Raw genomic sequence first — 21,771 nt, 5'->3', positions numbered from 1 at the left:
TCTTGTGGTCCCTGCCACTTTTTTTTTGTTCGCATATTTTATGTGACGCTGGGTGAAATTTGAAAAAAATAAAAATGCATTTAATTAAATGCCACACAAATGCTGCGAAAAACGTTTTCAACGTGTGATATTTTATGCCAGAAGTCGGGTTCTTTTTTTTTCGCCACTGTTGTTCTCGTTTCTCATTGTCGGGAGGACAGTCGAAAAATGCATTTTCATAACGTTACTGGCCATTATAAATGTGTTAACTTGGGGTGGCTGGGGTTGTAAATGGGCTGCGTTTAAGGAGTATTTCAAAATGGTCGAGTAGTTACCAAGGCAAAAGTTTCAAAACTTTGAGCTTAGTTTAAATGTTTAAATTATAATAAAAATACTCCATATTTTAATTTCAATAATAAGCAATCAATGTGATGATGACAATGAAATAAAAGGGACATATAATCCGATTGAAAACAGCTGTTAGTCAGCATTTCGAAGCCGTTTCATCAAACCACTTCAGTATTCACCCTTGAGGCTGTGACGCAGTCGTGGATCCCCGAAAATTCGGGCAACAACTCAATCTGCAACCAGTTCCGATTTTTGGTTACTTTGTAGTTAGGCATAGATTTGCAGATTTGCCATCCCATCCCCCGGAGTGATTTTTGTTCGAATGTCGCACAGAGGATGCAACGGAAATTGTACTGAGGGCACGGCCATTATTCCCCTCACTCTGCAAGAAGCCCAAGGAGACGACATACGCAGCTGAATTTGTCATATTGTAGTTCTTTGGGCAACATCGTCTGCCTGTCTTTCCGCTATTCGAAACTGGGCATATTGGCTATTTGAAATTGAGATACATTGATTTCTTCAGAAAATGTCAATTTAAACCTTTGCGCCTCAAATATTTTCTTTGCCTAATTCGATCATTAATGATTTACAATATACCTTAAATAATGTAATACGAATTGTAATTTAACAATTTGTACCCATGCTTAAGACTTAATCAATCCTTTATTTATTTAGAGAAACATTTATATAATGTTATTATTTGCATGTATTTTAAAAGTACAAGCATCGAAAAAGGAACGTACGTATGATGGTTTCCGTAATCAAGTGCACTTTGAAATAAACAAAAAGTTATTCTTAAATAAAAAGTGTAAATAAATATTGGGTATCTAAGAGTCGGTGAAATCTGTCAAAATTCTTACATGTTTTATTTTTTGTTTATGCGTTTTTCTGGAGCCACCAGTCGGCAAAATTGCAGCCGACAGTTTGGCACATTCCCATTTCGAGGCCCTGGCATAACAACGCCCACTTTTTGGCCACTGTTTGCATACGTGCCCGTTGTGAAATTGCCTGGGCGCACTCCTCAAATCATTGGCCGCTGCCCCGCCCACCGTCTAACGCCCACCATCGAATCCGAAGGCTGTGGGAGCGCAACATGTTAGTGACACAATCGAAATGGAAAACGACATGGAACATGGCAACAATAACGAGCTGCAATAACAAACAACTTCGAATTTTCACCTGGGCATGAGACAGGTAAGAAAACCAGGCGGAAATTGAAGTGTGAAGTGTGTGAGTGGATTAGTTATCCTGAGAATTGTTGCCGTTTGGCAAATTTCCTTCTGATTTGCGACACTCACTCGCTTTTTTGCCCGACACCGTCAGCTTATGCTTACAGTTTTGGGAGTCAGGCTCAAAAAAAAAGATTTGCCCTCGGGGCAAACACCAAAAGGAATGAAATTCAAGGAGAAGTTTGCTGTGGAGCATAAGCAGCTCTAGTAATCTTCAGAGGATATCTACCTGTAAATATACGTATATATATTTCGGTGGCAGTTTTCCTTCAGCCTTAAGCTGGCTTTTTCCCACCATTTCCCAGTGGTTTGTTTACACTGCAGCGACGCGACACTGCGGTGGCACATAGGCAAATGCAGTTGCAGATGAAACTTAAGTCGACGGAGGTAAATGTTCAGATTGAGTGACTGTCAGATGAGCTTTTGAAGAGAGGGATTACTAACCAAAATGGGAAGTCCTTTAAGTATTCATTGAATTAATGTTAAATTAACTTAAAAGTATTTTTTAGGAGTACAACAATTAAATTTTAAATTGCGAGACCACATTTTGAAGTTCTATATTAGGAAAAAATTGATAAGTACCTTATTTTTCAGTTTTAAATGTATAAATCTACATTCTTGTTTTTCTATTTACAAAACAAAAAAACCTTAGTATTTAATTTTTATTTTTTTAGGTTTTTTCTGAACAAATTTAAGCTAGTTCAAATTTTAAATTATATTCGATTTAGATTAGGAATTCAAAATTTAATTTTTTTTGATAAACTTTACATTTACAAAGTTGAATAAACTTAATCCACATTACAAAGAAAATTCCATTAATATGTTAAAAAAAATTTTGGTATCAAATAAGTAACTAGAGGGTAATTTAAGAAGCCTACTTTAAATATTGTCACAAAGGAAGCGAATTCAAGTCGTACATATAGCCCAACTCAAATTCAACTGCTCATGTGGAACGTCGTCGGAGCCAACGTCTGTGGTATTCCCAGTTTTCCAACTTCCTATTCCCAATCTACTGTCGCCGCTACGGCGCATTGCACATACGCCGTGTGGTGCAGTTGAGTTTCGTTCACGGTATTTTGCCTATAAAATTTGCAAGAATTCGTTGTGTCAATTGTGTGCAATCTCTTCCCCGCCCTTTTGTCGCTTGTCTGTGCCGGCTGGCATGTCTAGTTGGCAAATAATTCTTTACAGCCTTAAATTTTGCCCAACAAATTGGCATTTTTATTTGTGGCGGAGAGGAAGGCTTTAAGACAAATACGCGATGTCGTTTGCAGCTACATTTTCGCGAAATTGTGGCTGTAGCTGAAAGCAAACCATCAAGTCTGCATTACATGGGGCGTATGCGTAATTTCGGATGCAGTAAAAATCCTGCTGCAGATGTTTCGAAGCACGAAATTAATTACGAAAAATAAGTACACAGATACACACAAACACACATAAACACACACACACACACAGACATAGCGGACGGAGACTGACGCATAATAAGGAGAAGGACCAACAAGGAACAGCGCCAGAATAATAATAATAAGTAACAAAAATAAACTTTACACGCTCAAGAAAAGCAGCAACACAAGCAAAAGGAGCGAGTAAGCAATGTGGCAGAAGCAGAAGCAGAAGCAGAAGCAATAGCAGCAGCGGCCATAAACAAGCATATGCTAAGGCAGAAGGCATAAAAATAAATCCGAAGAAGGGAAAACTTTTTGATATTATCTGACTACGCTCACAATCATGTGCGAGTATGTGTTACGATGAATGTTTCGTGCTTTTATGTATCTTTGCTTGCCTGCAGATCACTGTGAGTGGCCAGAGAATCCGTCACGAAGGACCATTCAGCTTTGTATATGAAAGCTGCCAAAAAGTTAGCTCTTTTCAAACAATATACTCAAATATTTTATTTGTATTTAATACATAAAAAAAGTACTTGTTTGCATTCATAATAAAAAAAAAATTAACCGCAAGGGCAAAGGGCTTCTTCTAAAATTATAATTACATGTTTTCATAGTAAGAAAAATGTTCTCTTTTCGGTAGTCGAAGCTCACAAGTTTTTTATCTCACTCATTTTATTTTCTTTGTCTTGCTTTTCATCTTGACCTGTTTTCCTTATTCTTATTACTGGCCTTTCCCTTTAAGTATTTTATTTTACTGGCCAAAGGCAAAGGCCAAGCTCAGAGCTTAAACATAAAATAAAGGCAGCAATTAGTGCTAAATAAAGAAATCATAAAGTGTAAATAATATTATTCCAGCGCAAATGAAAAGCAAGCAGGGAAAACCACAAGGAGCCATAACAGGCCAGAGCAGAAAAGACGTATTATTTACGGCTGTCATTGTTTTGGCATTTAAAGGAGCAGAAAGCTTCTTGGCCGACAGCTAGCAATCATTTGCAAAGCAATTAATTGTTATACAAAATATTTTAAATAAATGGCACAAATTTGTCAGGCACATGTCCAGACTTAAAAAGATATGTGAGATGTGTAAAGGGAAATGCATGTTATTATTGAATGTTTTCAAAATACATAGCTCTGATTGACTTCTTCGAGATTTCTTTTACCGACCCTTTCTGAATTTAAGTAATTCTTTTCTGTTTTCCTTTTCCTATCCAACACGCCTTTATTTATTGGACGCGAAATATATCTCAGAAAGCACATTTGCCTTACAACAAATGCATGCAAAATGCATTTCCTCATGCACAATCTAAATGAATTTATGACTACAATTCACAAAAACTCAATAAAATATGACTGTTAACTGTGAATTTGTCCTCCATTCAGATTGCATGCATAAAACCATCAGGGAAACCACCAAAATAAAAACGTTGTATATATATTCGTATATTGTCTATCTGTAGAGGAGCGAAAAAGGTAAGAGTTTGTCTCTTGGCTCCACTTCGAAGGCAGCGGGGAGAACGACAATTCCTGGCGGGAATCACGTAACGAAGTGCATTGTTAAAATATAATAAAATTGCAATTTTGCGTTCATGTTGCAATGTGGCGTCATATCCTTTTTCCTTTAATTTTTCACGAATTCGCCATTTCGTAGTTCCGAAAAACTGAAACTATCCAACACACCCTCTCCCCTTGCACTTCGTCCTTTCTGGTCCTTTCTGGGCGGAACATCCTCCGCTTTCTATGCACACTCCATAGATTTTAATGCAATTTTCTCAATGGCGGGTGGTGCAGCATCAGCCCCAGACTCTGTACGTATGTTTGGGTGTACATATTTTTATTTTCGCTGCTGTCATTGTCGCAGCTGCCAAAGTCTTTGTTCTTCGCCCGTCGAGAGTGCGAGTCGAGTGGTGTCGCGTCCGAGTTTCAAGCATCGAGCTCGGATCTGGGTGCTAGAAGTGGGAAGTGGGCAGTGGGCCATCCGGGTCCAAGTCCAAGCCCAAGTCCATCCGGTTGGTTACGTTTAGTGGGCAGTGTTGCCATTTTACTATTTTCCAGCTAGTGCTGCCTTCTGATTTATTTGCAAATATTAAAAAAAAAAATAATTTTTAAGACTCAACATAATTTTCTTAACTCTTTTTAAAACTATATTAACGATGTGTACTTTTTACACGTCTCAGTGTTAAAAATAAATTCGAATAATTTCAAATTGGGAAAGGTTCATACAAAAATATAAGAAACTTAAAAAAAAATAAACATACAACATAGGCTACCCTAATATTAATATTTTTATTCCGGACTAAAAATGTATTGCATTAGTGATTTAAAAAAGTAGTGATTTCTGTAGCACTCTTATACCTAAAGTTATTTAGTTAAATGTTCTGGGTCACTGAGTAATCAACCATTTTAAATGTCCTTTCAGCTTACCAAAAATAACTTTATAATTTTATGTTTGACACCACTGTTAGTGGCTGCTGTTGTTTCTGAATCGGTTCGGCTCGGCTCGGTTCGGTTTGGCTTGGCTGTTTGGCCAGCGTATCCGCTTGCTAGTTTCTCTCCGGCTTTTGGCCATATTTCTGCACTCAATTGTCCTTCAGTGCATTTTGTGGTCGTCTCTGTTCTCCTTTCTGCATTGTGTTTGTCATCTCTCCCTCTTAGCCAGAGCTGTAAAGTATAATGCCTTTGTTTGTTCGCGCAATAAAAAATGATTACTTTAATTTCCGAGCCACATAAAAAGGCACGTCTAACATGAGAAATCGCTGTCATTGTCGGTTTGCACTGGTCTTCTCTGTCATCTACACCGGCTGCATTGGCCATGGACCTGCAATGGGATATGCATTAGAGGTTTTGTCGGGAGCGGTTAGTTCTGTTGCGGAGGTGTAATCGCACAGATTATTATTTTATATTTCCCTTGATTAGAATGCTTAAGTGTGGTTTGCATCTCCTGCATGTGAATTTATTTTGATGGTTCGTTTTTATAGTTTGTGAATAAAGACATTCTACAATTTCTATCATAATATATAATAGTAATTTTATGCAAACATAATTTTATAAAATAGGGTATTAAAAACTAATAATTTGACTTGATTTCTCAATCAAGAACTAAAAACAGTTTTATACATGCATATTTAAAGCTAAGCTAAAAAAACTATTCTGACCCAAATATTAAAATTTCAAAAACATTATTATTTTTAGTACCAAAAATCTTTCTTAGACTAACTTCTGCAGAACAGGGCGGTGTTATGATCGTTTTAAATCCTCCTCAGCTGTGTGTGAAGGCAGTCTTATCTTTTTGGTGCCATTTATTACCTTTTTAACAATCGTAGCTCACCAAATGCAAAAATATGCCTGCCAAGGCAGTAATTTTTTGTGGACTGCTGCTTCCCCTTGTTTTTTACCCGATTTAGGTGTTTTTCTCCTTTGTGTTTTTCTATTTCTCTTATTTTTTTTGCTATCTTGGCCCCTTTTTGTTCTCTCTGTTTTGTGTCAAACCGCATTGGGCCACAAAACAGAAGTCAGAGCCATATTCCGGCACAAGGTCCTTGGGTCGCCAACGCGCTGAGCTGCTAAGCGAAAACTTTATGCACCAAATTGTTTTCACCTGCTGTCCCAAATTTATAACACCTCACCCTCGCCGGGGCCTCTTCTCGTTTTATTTTTATTTGTATAATCCTTTCGGTTATGGGCCACGCCATCCGGACACCAGGACACCACGACACCCGCACCCTTTTTGTGGGGCCGAGTAACTTTTGGGGATGACAGAAACCAGCATTGGAATTTGCGAGCCGGCGCAGGGATTAAGCGAAAGACAAAAACCGGAGGCGACTCTGAAATGCGGATTCCACTGTTCACTGTTCACTGCTCACTGCTCACAATGCCGTACCGAAAAATCGCCGGCACAGTGGGTACGATTTCGATTTCAAGTGCTGCCGGGTTTCTCGGCCTCTCCAGTTTATGGCTACGCATCTCTTACTTTGCATAATGTTGTTAAGCAATTTTTACGACACCAGACTGAGGGGTCACTAATAATGGCCAGCACACTTGTTGTGCCCGTCGGCTACTTGCGCGAACACTTTTGAATGACCCTTATTAAACGACCAGAAATTATATTAAATTTGGCAAGAACAAAACGGCCAGGCAGCGCAGTGGCGAAAAATCTTTTTGCTGCATAAAAAAGTTGTAAATATTTTTATGCCTGCATTAATATGCAACGCCAACCACTGTAGGGGGAGACATGGGAAAGTGGGTGTGGCAGGATGGTTGGGGCTCCTTCCTGGCTTGCTGTCGCTGCTAATACCACCGCTAATAAAATCTTACTGCCGCAGTAGCGTCGGCCTCCTCCAGATTCAGATTCCGAATTCAGATTCAGCCTCAGCTTGGCAGCCATGAAGCACAGCTGTGTGCAGTCATTTTTACTGCTGCACTGCAAAAGCATAGAAAGGCGGCAGTATAATAGGATGGTCCTCCTTTTTGGGGGCGGAACAGCCCCAAACAGGGCGTGGCCAGAGCCAAAAGGCCAAAGTGTTTAAGTGCCCAAACTTTGTTATTAGATTGCCGGCGGCCACTAGTTCAACAGTGATCTTTGGCCGGAAATGAAGTGCGCAGTTATTCAATCCACGCACTAAACTTATTATAAATCAGTTTTTGCTACTAAAAGTTTAATTGCATTGTACAAAATTAAAACAAAGTTCTAGCTAAGAGAGTAATTAAGAATAATGCCTTATATTACCTTTTAGTATAAATGCTTTAAGAATTTATAAAATAATATTTTGGAGACTAAGAGCATTAAAGTATCTTAATCAAACATTGAAAAATATAGTTAAAATATATAAATTAATCAAATTAATTTATACCTAAAAATGTATGGAAATGAATATGCTTGCACGAATATTTGTTTAAAAATCAAAAATTCTATTTAATTTATATATTGTTAGTAAAGATCTTAAATTTGTCCTTAAGTAAATTGCTATTTTTTGTAGCCATAATAGCATATTTAATTTATTTTTACTTTCAGATAACTAAATTTTATACGTTTGTGACATAGTTTTCTGGTTCGAGGTAGCCTACACTTCATATTTTAATTATTTTCTCGTATTTGATTTGTATTTCGCAATGGAAATTAATTGTTTGATAGATATCCATTTCGACAAATAACGTTCGATTTTCTTATCAGCCACAAATAACTCCAACTCAAAACTTATTTTGATGACCAGATCAAGAACCTGCTGCTTCCGTCACTTTCAGGCATGTCACTTCTGCCGCTTTACTGTCTGAGCTCCGCTCATTGCTTGCCATATGAATATGGGGAAAACAGCATTTTGCAGATTGCAAATATTATAATATTCCCACACAGATGCCCTCTGACAGCTCAAGAGTCGGTGCCTGAATTCCTGTCTATCCGTACCGACTGTATGCAAGGCAATGTTCTCGGTGGCCCGCCTCTTCGACTCGTAGAGTACTCCTTGCTTTGTTTGGGCTGTCTGTCTAACTGTCAGTTCAGTTAGCTTTTGTTGGTAATTATTCAGATTTTGTTTGCATTTCATGCATAAATAAATCACCGAAAATTGCGACTCAAAACTATAAATGCCAAGTCATACATCTGTCACTATTCGGAGAGTGGAGATGGTTGGGCTGTTGGATAATATTCTCGGACCGGCACCGGCACTAAAATGCAGCTGCCTCTCATTAGTACTCAGTCGCTATACCGCGTTCCCTTACTCTAATTTAATCAAGTTGAATGGTAAAAGAAATTACGCTTTCTTTTTTCGGTGGGTGCTCCAAAATATTCAACAACAAAAAATGTAAGGGAATGGAAAATTACCATGGCTAACAACATTTGGGGCCGCGCGTCCTTTATGGAAATTGCGGCCAAATTAGTGAGTCAAGCAAAAAAGGAATCCCAGTACAGGTAAAGGAAAACAGACACTTAGGAGGCTACTAAGACGGCTTTGGCTTTGGCCAGACGAGATGACTCCGGGGATATTACTTAACCGCCGGGCAAGTGGCTCCACATAAAGATCCATTAGATGCTAAAGCTAAGTGGTTAAGCGACAACATCAGTGGCCCCATCATATTTTAATTTGCATTCAAATTAAATGGCATATCAACGAAAACAATACGTTGACAGTGTTTGGAAAATGCTATATTACTGGGTAATAATGCGTTTTACATCTTAAGGTAATTTCAAGATAGCAGTAACAAATTTTTTAGACTGCTACCATTAAGCAACATAATCCGCTTTTATTGTATTGTATTGTATTTAAAAAAAAAATTTCGTAAAATGTAAACCGTCTTATTTTTGAAAACGTTCAATATTAAATAAATGAACTTTTTACTTTCGTATCCAAGCAATTGTGATTTTTACTTTTTCAAATAAAGATTTTCACTTGTATATTCAAAATGTGTTGTTACTTATAAAAGGTAACAAAAAATTGTTTAAATAATAATTTAATTGGATACAATTAGATACTTAAGTAATTGTAAATATTAAGTATTTAAAACTCAAGCAGTTATATTTGTTAGGACGTCTTACATTTATTTCTTAAAACAATAGTGAATTTAATTTATTATTATTGCTCGTATTTATATTTATTATTCCAGTAGCTCAGTAAATGGAGTGAAACTACAAATAGTTTTATTCTGACTGTCTTCAATTATTTGAAATAAATGCGAACCCGTAATGATAAGAGACGTATGCCTCGATGAGCTTGATGATTTGATTAAAAGTTACCGCAAAAGTGCTTTCCCCGCTTAACCCGAAACTCATTAGAGGTTTCCATTTAATTCCCTAATCCACAACATCCTTTTCTTCCGCCCCCTCACACTATTGTGTGTGCAAATGGGCCTGGTCTCGCTCCACACTCCTTACTTTCCATTTTCCACTTTCCACATTCCACCGACTCCGATATAATCCCCACAGCGCGCTTTTCTTATGACCCAATCCACATCGTTCCGGCCCCATAGTCGACTGTCATCAACGACGTCAAAAGCGCTGCCCGCTGAGCCAACAATTAACAATTAAAACCCCAAAGCGCACAACTCAATTTTGCAATACACACAGAGAGCAGAGCGTCGACTGGGGCAAACACTGCAATGGCAATTTCATCCATATATACATATATATATTCCACAGATAGCTGGGGAAAGATAAGGGTAACCCACAACAACAATAAGCCAGCACCAATGGGCACTGCCACGGCTAAGTTCTCTGTGTGCTCGTCGCACTTACAACTAAAAACTTGTTACGTATTTAATTGCAATTAAAAAGTTGTTTTGTAGTTACGAGTGTTGGTGCTCTTGGCTTTTCTTGGTGGGTGGCTGGCCGACTCGCTGGCTGGCTGGCTGGCTGGCTGCCGTTGTTTTGTCTGACAGCCAACAACAGGATGGCTTCGAAATTGTCTCCAATAACAAGACCAGAACGAGGGCCAAAACCAAAACCCCAAAGACTCTGGAGCTGGGATGAAGTCATTACAAGGCGAAATGAAAATGCGTGGAAAAGAAGCCAAAAGGGTTTTACGCTTAATGACTTTCATGGTGTTTCGGTGCTTTCGGATAAAGGAGCCAAAAATCCCATCGCCTGAATCCCACTTCTCTACTCTCCTCTGATTTCAACGATAGCACTCATTAGAGTTTGGCGATTTTTGGCTTAAAACTTTGGCCATAACAATTGGCCATGGCCATCATCGCGATTTTGACACGAAACACGGAGCCATTGGGAATTTCACATCCAAATGGGAGGCAAATTGTCTGCTCTTTGGCCTCGTAAACAAATTGCTTTTATTTGATTTGATTTAGTTTTATTTAGAAAAGCATTTGGGCTTAAGAATCTTAAGGAAGTGATAACTTGAAAGAGTTTTCTTCTTGTTCTTTTTAGGGAAATATACTTAATAAGACTTGATTAAACTAGTTCTTTTTATAAAGTTAGTAAGCAATTGTTAAGTAGTAATGGTAATGGAAAAAGTAATGAAACATCAAAACATTTGTTTTTTGTTTGTTTAGTTTTATTCTCCTAAGTTGTCTAATGCGTATCTTTAAGATAATGGCTTTCTTCTCTTACGTAAAGTGATGCGTTGACTATAGTCTGGTTGGCAGATTGAAATAATGCTCAACCAAAGAAATCGAAGTTTTGCTGCTGCTGTTGTTGCTGCTGTTGACCTCCGCCGCCACCTTGCTGCTGTTGCTGTTGCTCCTGGAAAAACTCAACGCTGCCACCGAAGGGACCTCTAAAGATGACACCCTGCTCCTGCTGCTGCTGCTGCTGTCCACCGCCAAAGTTACTCTGTTGCTGCTGTTGTTGCTGTTGACCTTGTTCAAATCGCTCAAAATCCCGAATCAGTTCTCCAAAAAACTGACCGTTTGCCACGGCGAAAAAGGCCACAAACACAATCATCTAATGATAAACAAGAATTAATAGATTTAAATTGGATGCGCTCTAAAAAAATATTGAAAAATTTGTTATCAAAAAATTATCTGTTATGAATTTCATAAGAATGTCACAAGGTAAATAAATACTTTTTATAATAGATTAATATATAAAAGGATTGTTTACGTGTTAAAAGCACAGTTTATTAATTTTGATTCAAATGACACTACTTTTGTTATGAAAATTATAGATAAAGTTTGTGCTAATTATTAAAATTCCCAGTATTCAGAGTTTAATAAACCAAACTCACCAGGAATTGCATTTTGAGTTTTCGGTTTTATTTTTCCAGCTAACAATCTTAGTTGGCTGAAATGCTAAAGTGAACTGTTTGATTTTTGGCTGCTGGTAGTGTGTATTTATCTGATTTTTGTTTGCCTTATTGACACTCAAAACTGGTTGGACACGGACAGATCACAGCTCAGACTTCCCTTTTGCTCCGATCATAGACATTTGCGTTCACAGAAGATGTAAAATACTTGATTTCAAGTATGGTTGTCAACCTTTCTGGAGCTGACGGGCCCACTAAAAATACAGGTTTTCAATCTAGCTCTCACTGGCATATGCTCTTTGTTAATCAAATTAATTGAATTATTATCATTAGAATGTTTACGAAAATCATGAATTCTTAATTTTTGCATGAATCATTGGGTTCTATCGTTATTAGATCCTTAAGATATTATTTAATTAATTTAATGACGAAATAGCTTTAGAAGAAGCCTCCTTGCTGCTGCTGCTGTTGCTGCTGGAAACCTCCGAATCCTCCACCAAAGCTTTCTTGTTGCTGTTGCTGCTCGAAACCTCCGCCGAATCCTGCTCCGAAGCTTTCTTGTTGTTGTTGCTGTTGCTGTTGACCACCAGATCCTCCAAATCCTCCGAATCCTCCAAATCCTTCTCCAAGTCCGAACTGTGGCAGAGCGGAGGCAATTGCAATGAAGGCCACAAAAACGATCACCTGAAGTGGTATTAAAAGTAAATAGTATAAAAAAAATCCTTTAAGCGTAGCTTACCAAAAACTTCATGATGTATTCAAAATTAAATTCGATCTTTAAAAATATCCCAAAAGATGAGGACGCTGCGACGTTGCACTTGATACTGTGCCCTTTCCGGCAAGTCTTTCTCTATTTATACAATTTTTTTAGTCGTCAGAAGATCGAATTTCATAGGTTCTTTACCCGCATTGAAAAAAACTTGTCCCCAGACACTGGCCCAGACGTGGGGGCTTTCCTCTTTATCACTTTTCTCTTTTAATCTGGTTTTGAATTTGTTTTGGTTTTTGGCTGATTTTTGTTTTCTTAGTTTTTTTGTTTTGTTGAGTTTTGTTTGGGTGAACAGGCGCCAGGTGCGTGTCTTTCGATTTGAATTTTAATAGTTTGCTAATTTACATTTAAGTGGTATTTTTTGAATTTATGACTAAGAAGACGCTTCTGTTTCTGCGAACCAATATATTGATCTCTATTTAGGGCAGCTGAATTTGTATTTCAATTTTATAAACAGAAGAGTATACTTTTAATTATTCCTATGTTTTATATTCTCAAATATATTAAACGCTTCAAATTGCTTCCTTTATCTAAAACCTCATGAGTTTTTATATGTGACTTTTTGTTTGTTATTATTCTTTAAATGTTGTATTTTCAACGTTATTTATTAGTGTAAATATGACAACATTGTTTTATAATTATTATTATTATTTAATAGTTCATCGAACTAGATTTGCAAAACACAACAAGTCCACGTGATTCGAGTTACAGATTATATATTCGGAAACAAATGCAAATGAATTCCAGCGAAAAACATATTTTTCAATTCGGTTACATTTTTACGAAGATACACAAAATCCAATGGCATAATCAAATGAAACTTTGTCTTTTTGTTGGCGTTGATTTTTAAGAGTTGTCCAATCGGAGCAAACGGAGCTCACTCAATAGATAAGTGCTTCGAAGGGGAATCACCTGCAGCGTTCAAAGGCGAATAGGGAATACTTGAGACCCTGGAAATTTGTCCGTAGCTCGACGAGGGTGAAGTGAAATTGCATTTGGTGTGCGGCGCCAGGGGCAAGCGAGTTTGGCAATACGTGCTGCCTTTAACTTGGCCCCTAACCCTGCCAGCCAAAAAAGATGGGGACACGAAACACGACGTCACGGTGTCTTTTGGCATACTTCAGTGGAGCGCATAAAGCCCTAAATGAATTTATTTGGCTCATTTAAAGCAGCTAATTTATTTTTATTTTCATTGAATTTGTGTTTAGTCGTTGGTAAGTAAGCTGTTTAGTGTGGAGACTTGTGACTTTATCCGCTTGAAGTTGTAGTTTCAGCTAAGACCGCTCGCTTAAATCAGGAGAACCCTGTACTTCAAATAATCCACTATTTCAAGCCTAATCACAGAGAAGTAGCCTGTGGAAATGTGCAGTAATTTTGGTAAAATGTCTAATGAACCCTTTTCGGCAGGCCTGAGGGCCCACAAAATTGCATAGCTCTGGGGAAACACTCTGGGGCAACGTCTTCGTCGCGTGTCAAAAATGCAACACTCAACGCTCTTTGACTCCTTTGATGGTGGTCCAACACGACACCCTTCGCCGTGCCCTCAAATTTGTTCAAATTCATTTCAATTACCGTCAATTTTCAATAATTTTGTTCAAATTATATTCCATTAGGTTCAAAGCACACTTTGCATGAATATAATTAGACTGTGCTCGCAACGCAAATTTTTATGCTATTCTTTACTCTCTTAAACTTGCATGATGTTTAGTATATAATTGAATGTCTTGCGCCTCCGATTCGAAAGTCTCTTAAGAGGTAAACAATAAAAGATTTAAAACTAAGGACTTCGCTTACTCTGATATTTTAGATTTATAATAAAAGAAGTAATATCATGGGACAGCTGCTTAACATAATGAATGTTTGAAGTTTTAGTCCATTAAATTGCATTAGAACTAATTTTAAAATAAAAACTAATTGTGGCTTATAAGCGATTAATTCTTTTTATTTAAAAAATAAAGTAAAGTATAAAAAAATAATCGTTAAAATAGTTAACTAATTTTTAATTAATTTTTTCGAATATACCCAATTTACATGTCTATAAATAAATTATTTTGTCATCTACATTGAGAAGTTTCAAAATGCTGACAAAGTTTTTAGGTATATTAAGATAGTAAAACCCTACCCTTTTTTGGGCCAACCTGGCAAGGTTTTCTCGGATCTAACACGTTTAATTTTAAACTTTTTGCGCCAGTAACTTCGCTTGACTTTTTTGGCACCCCCGTCGACGCAATGTCTAAGGTTATTAGGGTGGCTGGCAATGCATTAGCCCAGTCAGTATTTTATGCCCAACCAGCAGGTGAGTGGAGTTTTGGGGGCTGGTGTGTGTGTGTGTCTTGTGTCTCCAGCCGTATGAATTTCACATGCTTAAGCCGCAAACTTATGTGCGCGCACAGCTTGAGATCCACGCTCACGTAAACTTAAATGGAAACTAAACCCGAAAGAAATGGAATTCCGAAGAGGAAGATGTCGGCTCTTCCGTATCTGGGTGTGCTGGGAACTTTCGCCAACATGTTAGCAGGGGCTTAGGACTTAGAACTCGGCACTCAACAATTTTTGAGCCAAGTCAATGAGCAATTGACTGCCACGCACCACCGCCACCTGCCTATACATATATGTATATGTATATGGATATGGATATGGATATGGTATATATTCGGGAAACTTCCTTGCACTCTCCACGCATTTGCATATTTTTCCGCAAATATGTTTTAATATGGGCTAGAAAAGTTTCCCACTGCACTCGCTTCACTTCTTTTGATGGCGGGCAAAGTTTTCTCCTTCTGCCTTTTTGGCCACCTATTTTTCCTTCCTTCGGATTTTTGCTAAGTGCACTTCCGTCAGCAACGCGAAGAAAACTGAATTTTACTTTATGATAGATGCTTGTGCGGGAGCATTTTCAAATCCAGGCTTGACAGAGATTTTCGAAGGCTTTGATTTGATTTTCATAGTCCCAATCAAGAATGTATTTCCTTAATTCCAGCTAGAAAGCTTTTTGTCTTACGGTTCTTAGTTGTTTGCTGAAAGTAACAAATAGCTTCATAAATCAAGAAAAATTAAATAATTTGTGCAGTTCACTGAGAAAACTTTGGACATATTATTTGTATTGTATTAAATTAAATTAAATTAAATGTTAAATCAAGAATATATCAACGAATGAAGACTACTAACGATTTCTTATTTTTTATAGGGATTTTATTATCCAATGAATAAAGATAAAAAAATACATCATTTTTAATTAGACTGAATAATAATCCAGCTTCTAAAATATATACAACTTATAATAAAGATTTTTCAGCCTATTTAACATAGCATTTGACATAGAAATACCATTTAATATAGATTACTTGGAAATTAGCAAAAAATACTTGTTATCTTTATCATAATTTTCAAGGAAATTGCACTTCAAAAATGCTTTAAGACTGAACTTAAGATAAGTTGTTTTAATTTGTTTTTTGTGGCACTTCATCAGCATACCCTTATTTGCACATATGCACTTACATTGTCCTCGTCCCACTCGCTAATTGTATTTCTTCACCTGAGCAAACTTAGGCCTTTAATCCCTTTCGCCTTGCGACCAACAAAAGCGGCCCGCACTTTGGGCCGCACTCGAAGATTATGTCGCCTTGGTTTCGCTTAAGTTGAGCCCGAGTAGTTTGCAGTTGGGTAACCAAGTGAAGATGCATCTGCGGCCGAGGAACGTGAAGAAGATGCAGACGAGGGGCTCTTAAAAGTTTGGTTTTAATTAAAGGAAATTTGCGTGCGTGGCACTTGATTTGTAGTTTTCCAGTGCTTCCGTGTGTGCGAGTGTATGGGCGTTTTTCACTTCCTTAGCTGCCCCAGCTACCCCAGCTACCTCAAAACCCCATAAAAAATATAAATATAATTGAAAATTCTAAATTGCAATTGCCGCAAGTGCTCTTCCATTCGCAGATGCCGAGTTTCCGACTTGCCAAGATGCTGATGCCGATGGCGATGCCTATGCCGATGCTGGGATGCTTAGATGCTGCACATGCGGGCCTTCCTTCTGCTCAGGTCTTGGCAATTTCTTGTACTTGTTCCCGCTCGTAATTAGAAGCAAATGCAAATTTACACTTTGAGTGTGCCGGTGATGACGGAAGTCATTGGTAAAACCTGAAGCTGTGGGCGGGCAGAAAGTTTACTCTGCCGGTGGAATCCACTGGCTCCAACTGTTTGTCGCTGTGTAAGTGCAGATATAATGAGAAAAGTTTCAGGTAATACGAAGCCTCTGCGCAGGAAGAACCCCTTACTGTCGGTTAAATCTATTCCAGGGTTACCAATGTCCCCTGTACACCATTAGTAAATTAAAACAAAATGGATTTGGTAAGAGTAATGAGCACAGCACTAAAAAAAGGATAAAAAGAATCGGTTCTTAAATAATAGTTCACATTTTACTTGCATCTACTTAAAGTTAAAATTACTTTTAACCCGCTCTTATAGTTTTTGCTTATAAAGGGAACACTCATTATCTCAAAAATGCACAGTAACTTTTTTATAGAAAGATTTAATAAAGTCCGTTTCTTAAATTAGATTTTAGGTCAATATTTAATAAAAAATATTACAAGAATTATGAATGTTAATATTATTAAGTGTTTTTTTTCACAATTATATTTATTCAAATATTTAATTTGAGCTTAAATATATTTTATATAGTTTTTGTTGTAAAACTTTAAATTACTGCTAACTTAACGATTAATGCTAGTATTGTTTTTAAAGTAAATTTTTTTTTACCAGCTAGGAGTTAATTAACACATTGTAAATCATATCTCATCTCAAACCCTTTTTCCATGAAATTTTCGCATAAATTTTTGTTACCGATGAACCCTTCTTCTCCATTGAAGATAATTTGCGTACCAATCCATCTCGTTCTATACAAATGCACCTCATTCATGCCAAATTAATTACCGCAAAGCTATTAATCAACAAAAGGCGAGATAACCGACAGATAATCGCGTCCTAGCCCCCCAAGTGGGCGGCATGCCTGGCGGGAGGGGGCGTGGCGCGAGGAAAGCGCCACGAAAAAGTTAATTTGGTGTATTAAAAGTAGCCACAGTAGTAGAAGTAGTGGTAGTAGCAATAAGTTGTAATGGCCACAGGACGATAGACATCAGGATGAAATCCTTTCAAGCGTGAAATGTCCGAAATGGAAATGGAAATGGAATTACCATTCAGAGAGCTTCCTCTTTTGACTTTTAACTGATGGGCAACAAGTGGAAATGAATGAATGGGTGGGGGAAAGTAATTAAAAACGCTCCTTGTCGGTCTGCCTATCTGTGGAAGATGAGACAAAACTTTTCCATATTTCAAATCGAGATTTGGAAACATTCGTAGGTCGTTTGGTCGCTTGGTCGCCAGGCTGTGTTGTCAACGATGGCTTATGAGCGGCATTCCGGTTGAACGCACTTTCCTCAATAGGCCCTAGAATGACACACCACCCCCACCACCAAATGTTTCACCTCCAAGGAACCGTTTGATCTACTTCTTAGTTGGTTTTTGCCTCACAAGCTTTTTGATGAGAGGCTGGGGCAACCGCAGGTAAATGAGTTTTCATATTGACATGAATTATTCGCCTCACTTGGCGCAGCAAATGGGGGCGTGTTTGATAAGTGTCTATGTACGCACCCACAAACATTCTTAACCATTTGTACCTGTTAGGGTAGGGCTTGATAAATTAAGTTTTGTATTTTAATTGACTTATTTCATGCGACTTCAAGATAATGATCCCCGAAAATAATTATATTACAGTAGGCCGCAGAACAATCCATGATCAACGTAACTTTTAAAATATAAAAAAAATATTTTAAAGAAATATATGTAATCAAAAAAAAAATATATATATAATTGTATATGTATAGAGAACAACAAAATTCACAGCACATACAAGACAGTACAAAAATACATTTTATTTTAACAGCATTTTCTATATATTTGAACAACTTGAGAGCAAATCCTTATATTTCTCCGAACTCTCCGTCTGCAACCAAAAACTTCTTTGTTGATTTGCCTTTTCATTTGCAATCGCCCAAGTTCACTATTGCGCTGCTTCATTTGGGAATTTTCTTCATCTAGTTTCTTGGTGGTTATTGCCGACGAATTAAGTTTTCTTAACGCATTTATCTCTGTATTCAGCTGACTCATAATAATTCGATTATTGCCAAGTGCTTGTTTTAGCTGAAGACTTTTCGTCTTCCTCGAGCTGAACTGGAAGCCTACCATTTTCAATAGTGTCTTAATTTATCTCAGTTTTCTGATCGTGAGTTTTAACTTGTAGCTGCCTTTCATTCTTTTGATGACACGATGATCCTGATTACTGAAGCAGGGGCTTTATAGTCAGATAACAAATTGTACTGTTATTTGTTATTTAAGTTAAGAAGCAAATATTTTTGGTTAATATTTAAATAAAATATATAGTGCCTACACATTCCTATAGATGACGCTCAATTCAAATTCAATAAATTACTTTGCGCCAACAGATGGCGTCGCTTTTTCTTATTTACATCATGCTCCCAAAAGTAGGCAATACTTTTTAATATTTGAGCTTTCCGAGCCTCTGATGCTGTCAATATTGGCCAAGAGATGTCGCTGCAAAGAGCTTTTTAAGCCTTTAGTTTTTTTTCGAATTCCAAGAGATGGCGTACTTAACAAAAAAAGTATTCTATTTACAAAATTTATATGGAGTATTTTCCAAACAAGATGAGTTTGCGAACAAGTTCTTAAATTTCCCACTCAAGCAAAGTAGCGATTTCTTATGCCTTGGGCAAACCATTGGAAAACCACAGATTTTGCACATAGCCATGGAGTGCAAGTGTATGCAAATTCCATGGTCAAATGCCCAAATGGATTAGTGTGCCAGCTACTAAGCTACGATGACCAGCGATGGGAGTCACAAGCAGCACAGCCCAATCGAAAGAAAAACCCAAAGAAAACCTGCGATCCTCAGGTGCACTTGATACCCACCGGAAAAATCGCTTGCATCGCATGACTGGGAAACTGAGAACTGGGGAACTGCGGCAGTAATTGCTGTGGCACATTGAAGTGTTCCAGTTTCGATCTTCCTCTCGCCGAGACCCAATCCACAATGCTCGATTTGGGGATTGCCTCACGCACACCCATCGCATCGACTGGTCATGCAAATCGCAGCCACTTGCCACTTGACCATGAATCGTTTGCTTCTTTCACACTGAACTTGAGCTTGATGGCCAATATGCCCAGAAAATATATTTAACATTATGGGTAATTTTTAGTTAAGTTAACAAAGTGTGACATTTTTTAAAAATAGATATCTAAATTATTTAAAGTCTTATCAAATATATTTAAGTGCGAAAAACAAATATTTATACTTGACTATTTTCTGCTCAAATATAAAAGACTTTAATATACCTAAATAAATAAATATATATCAGTTACTTAGTTAACTAATACTTTTAATCATTATCATAGAGACACGTTAAATAAGCATGTGAATAATAATTAAAAAAAAATGTGTGAAAACTTATCCCTGAAACTCTGTTAACTTTTAAAACAACTAAGGAATTTTAAAATATATCTGTTTTGTCATAAAGTAACTTTTTTTGGGCATTTTACCAAATCTTATTGCCCAAAGACACACAATTCGATCTTTGATCTAATTTTTCCCTGTGTGAGATCTTGTAGATCTACGCTTGGCTACCAGCTGAAGTTTTTCACTATGGGCGCCACTTGCTGGGCGTTCATTGGGGCAACTTTCCAGGCCCAGCGAAGGCTGACCTTAATCGATTGTCGTTTAGCTGCAGATTTTCTATGCCATCGAATGGGCGGATGTGGAGGTGGGGGTGCAGGTGCAGGTGCAGGGTCTGGGCTCTGCCTCCCTACTTGCACAACTTGCACTATGTACTTTTACCCAAAAGCTGCCAAGTCATTTCTAATTGACCCAGCTAAGGCGGCGGGCGAATGACGTTAAGAATAATGTCTCATAGTGCAATGATTGATGTCAATCCCCGGGTCGCCCTTACTGTGCCCCTCTAAAAGAGAATTTACTTCTGTCTCTGTGGCAATTGGGTCAACGATTGGAAAAGCATTTTGCATCGCAAAAAGTTCATTCTCATGGCCCGCAGAAATGTGTCAAGTCGCTGGCGCCTCGGGGTCTTTTAAAAGTATTTCCAATTTTTTCAGTTTTAGTTTGCCATGCAAATTAAACTTAATACGACGGTGGTGGTGGTGCTGGTGGTTGTGGTGGTTGTGGTGCTAAGACTCGGCAAGGCAACCAGTTTCTTTGGGAGGGGAAAAAACTCTTGAGACTGTTAAGAACGCACTGGTCATGTTCCAGCCCCGGAATCATTTACACCTGCTGTCGGGCCGATAGTTTGACGCGTTGGCAAAACTTCTTTGGGGCCTGCTATCTGCTCGCAGGGATTAGCGTTCATTTGAAGTCTTAATCGCAAATCAGATTTCCATGGCCACTCCATAAATGGCACACGGTCCATTTTCGCCAGACGGATTTTGAGCGGCGTGAGAAGTGGGTTTGAGGAGACTTCTTCATTCTAAAAAGTAATCAAATTTAATTTAGCAAATGGAACTAATTAGTAAATGTATAACTTTTTGTATCCTGCATATTAATGAAAAATGATTGTAAAATGTTGTACCAGTTGGAATTTGAAAAAAGTCCAATTGGCTTACAGCATAAACAAAAATTAATAAAAATATTGTGAAATAAAGTTTCTAAACAATAAAGGCTGAACTTAGGCATAATATGGAATACTGTGACTTTTCACAACTATCCTTAAATGGGTTTAAAAAGTTTATCGGTGAATGCTAATTGAATTTTATAAAAACTATTACTATGCGAAATGAATGAAAATAAATCATTGTATATAGCTCACACCTTTGGATACGACTTTCAACCTTTCTCTGACAAAACTTGTCTGCGTGGATCCTTTCACGGCCTTAAATCGCCATTAAGCTTTACTTTATCTCTTCCTTTAAATATCAGATCACCGGAGCTACGGTAAATGATCCCACTTGAAGCCTTTTGCCAGCCCCCAACAGTAATGGCTACAGCAGCTACATGAAGCTGGCAAAAGCAAAAGCAAAAGCAAAAGCAGGCCTGTGATTAGACTAGTTTTTAATTTTTATGCTGTGTTTAAATATTTTGTGCCACACCTATGCCAGCGACACGAGCAGCAACAGCAACAGCAACAGCCACAGCAAGAACAGTGCCTCGTGTGCACTTGTTTTTGAGTCCAGGTAAAAGCTGCTGGAAGCCAAATTTAACGATGACATAAATACTGCAGATAACGAGCAGCAGGTGAGCCCGAGCGAGTTTCCCTCAAATGGCTAAGCGGAAAAAATCTAAAATGTAAAATCACAAATAGTCT

The 21,771-nt window shown here is 37.8% G+C and overlaps 2 protein-coding genes across 2 annotated transcripts in view; one reads left to right on the top strand and one right to left on the bottom strand.

Moving 5' to 3' along the window:
- Positions 1–1,145: 1,145 nt before the first annotated feature.
- The window catches only part of LOC128263009 (protein outspread), a 121,651-nt gene continuing 101,025 nt past the window's right edge, over positions 1,146–21,771 (top strand). The window contains exon 1 of the mRNA XM_052997642.1: positions 1,146–1,521. Within this exon, the coding sequence (XP_052853602.1) occupies positions 1,513–1,521 (9 nt within the window). The 5' untranslated portion in view covers positions 1,146–1,512. The remainder of the gene's footprint in view (positions 1,522–21,771) is intronic.
- On the bottom strand, positions 10,954–12,484 carry LOC128263013 (probable basic-leucine zipper transcription factor O). Its single transcript, XM_052997649.1, has 3 exons — positions 12,371–12,484; positions 11,614–12,315; positions 10,954–11,330 (listed from the first exon to the last, which is right to left on the bottom strand). Exons 2-3 carry the CDS (start codon positions 11,623–11,625, stop codon positions 11,046–11,048), a joined length of 297 nt encoding a protein of 98 aa, XP_052853609.1. The 5' UTR covers positions 11,626–12,315; positions 12,371–12,484; the 3' UTR covers positions 10,954–11,045.

Source organism: Drosophila gunungcola, unplaced genomic scaffold (genome assembly GCF_025200985.1).
Source record: "Drosophila gunungcola strain Sukarami unplaced genomic scaffold, Dgunungcola_SK_2 000001F, whole genome shotgun sequence".
NCBI lineage: Eukaryota > Metazoa > Arthropoda > Insecta > Diptera > Drosophilidae > Drosophila > Drosophila gunungcola.
Note: the sequence above shows the minus strand (reverse complement) of the source record. Positions and strands in the feature narration are given on the sequence as shown.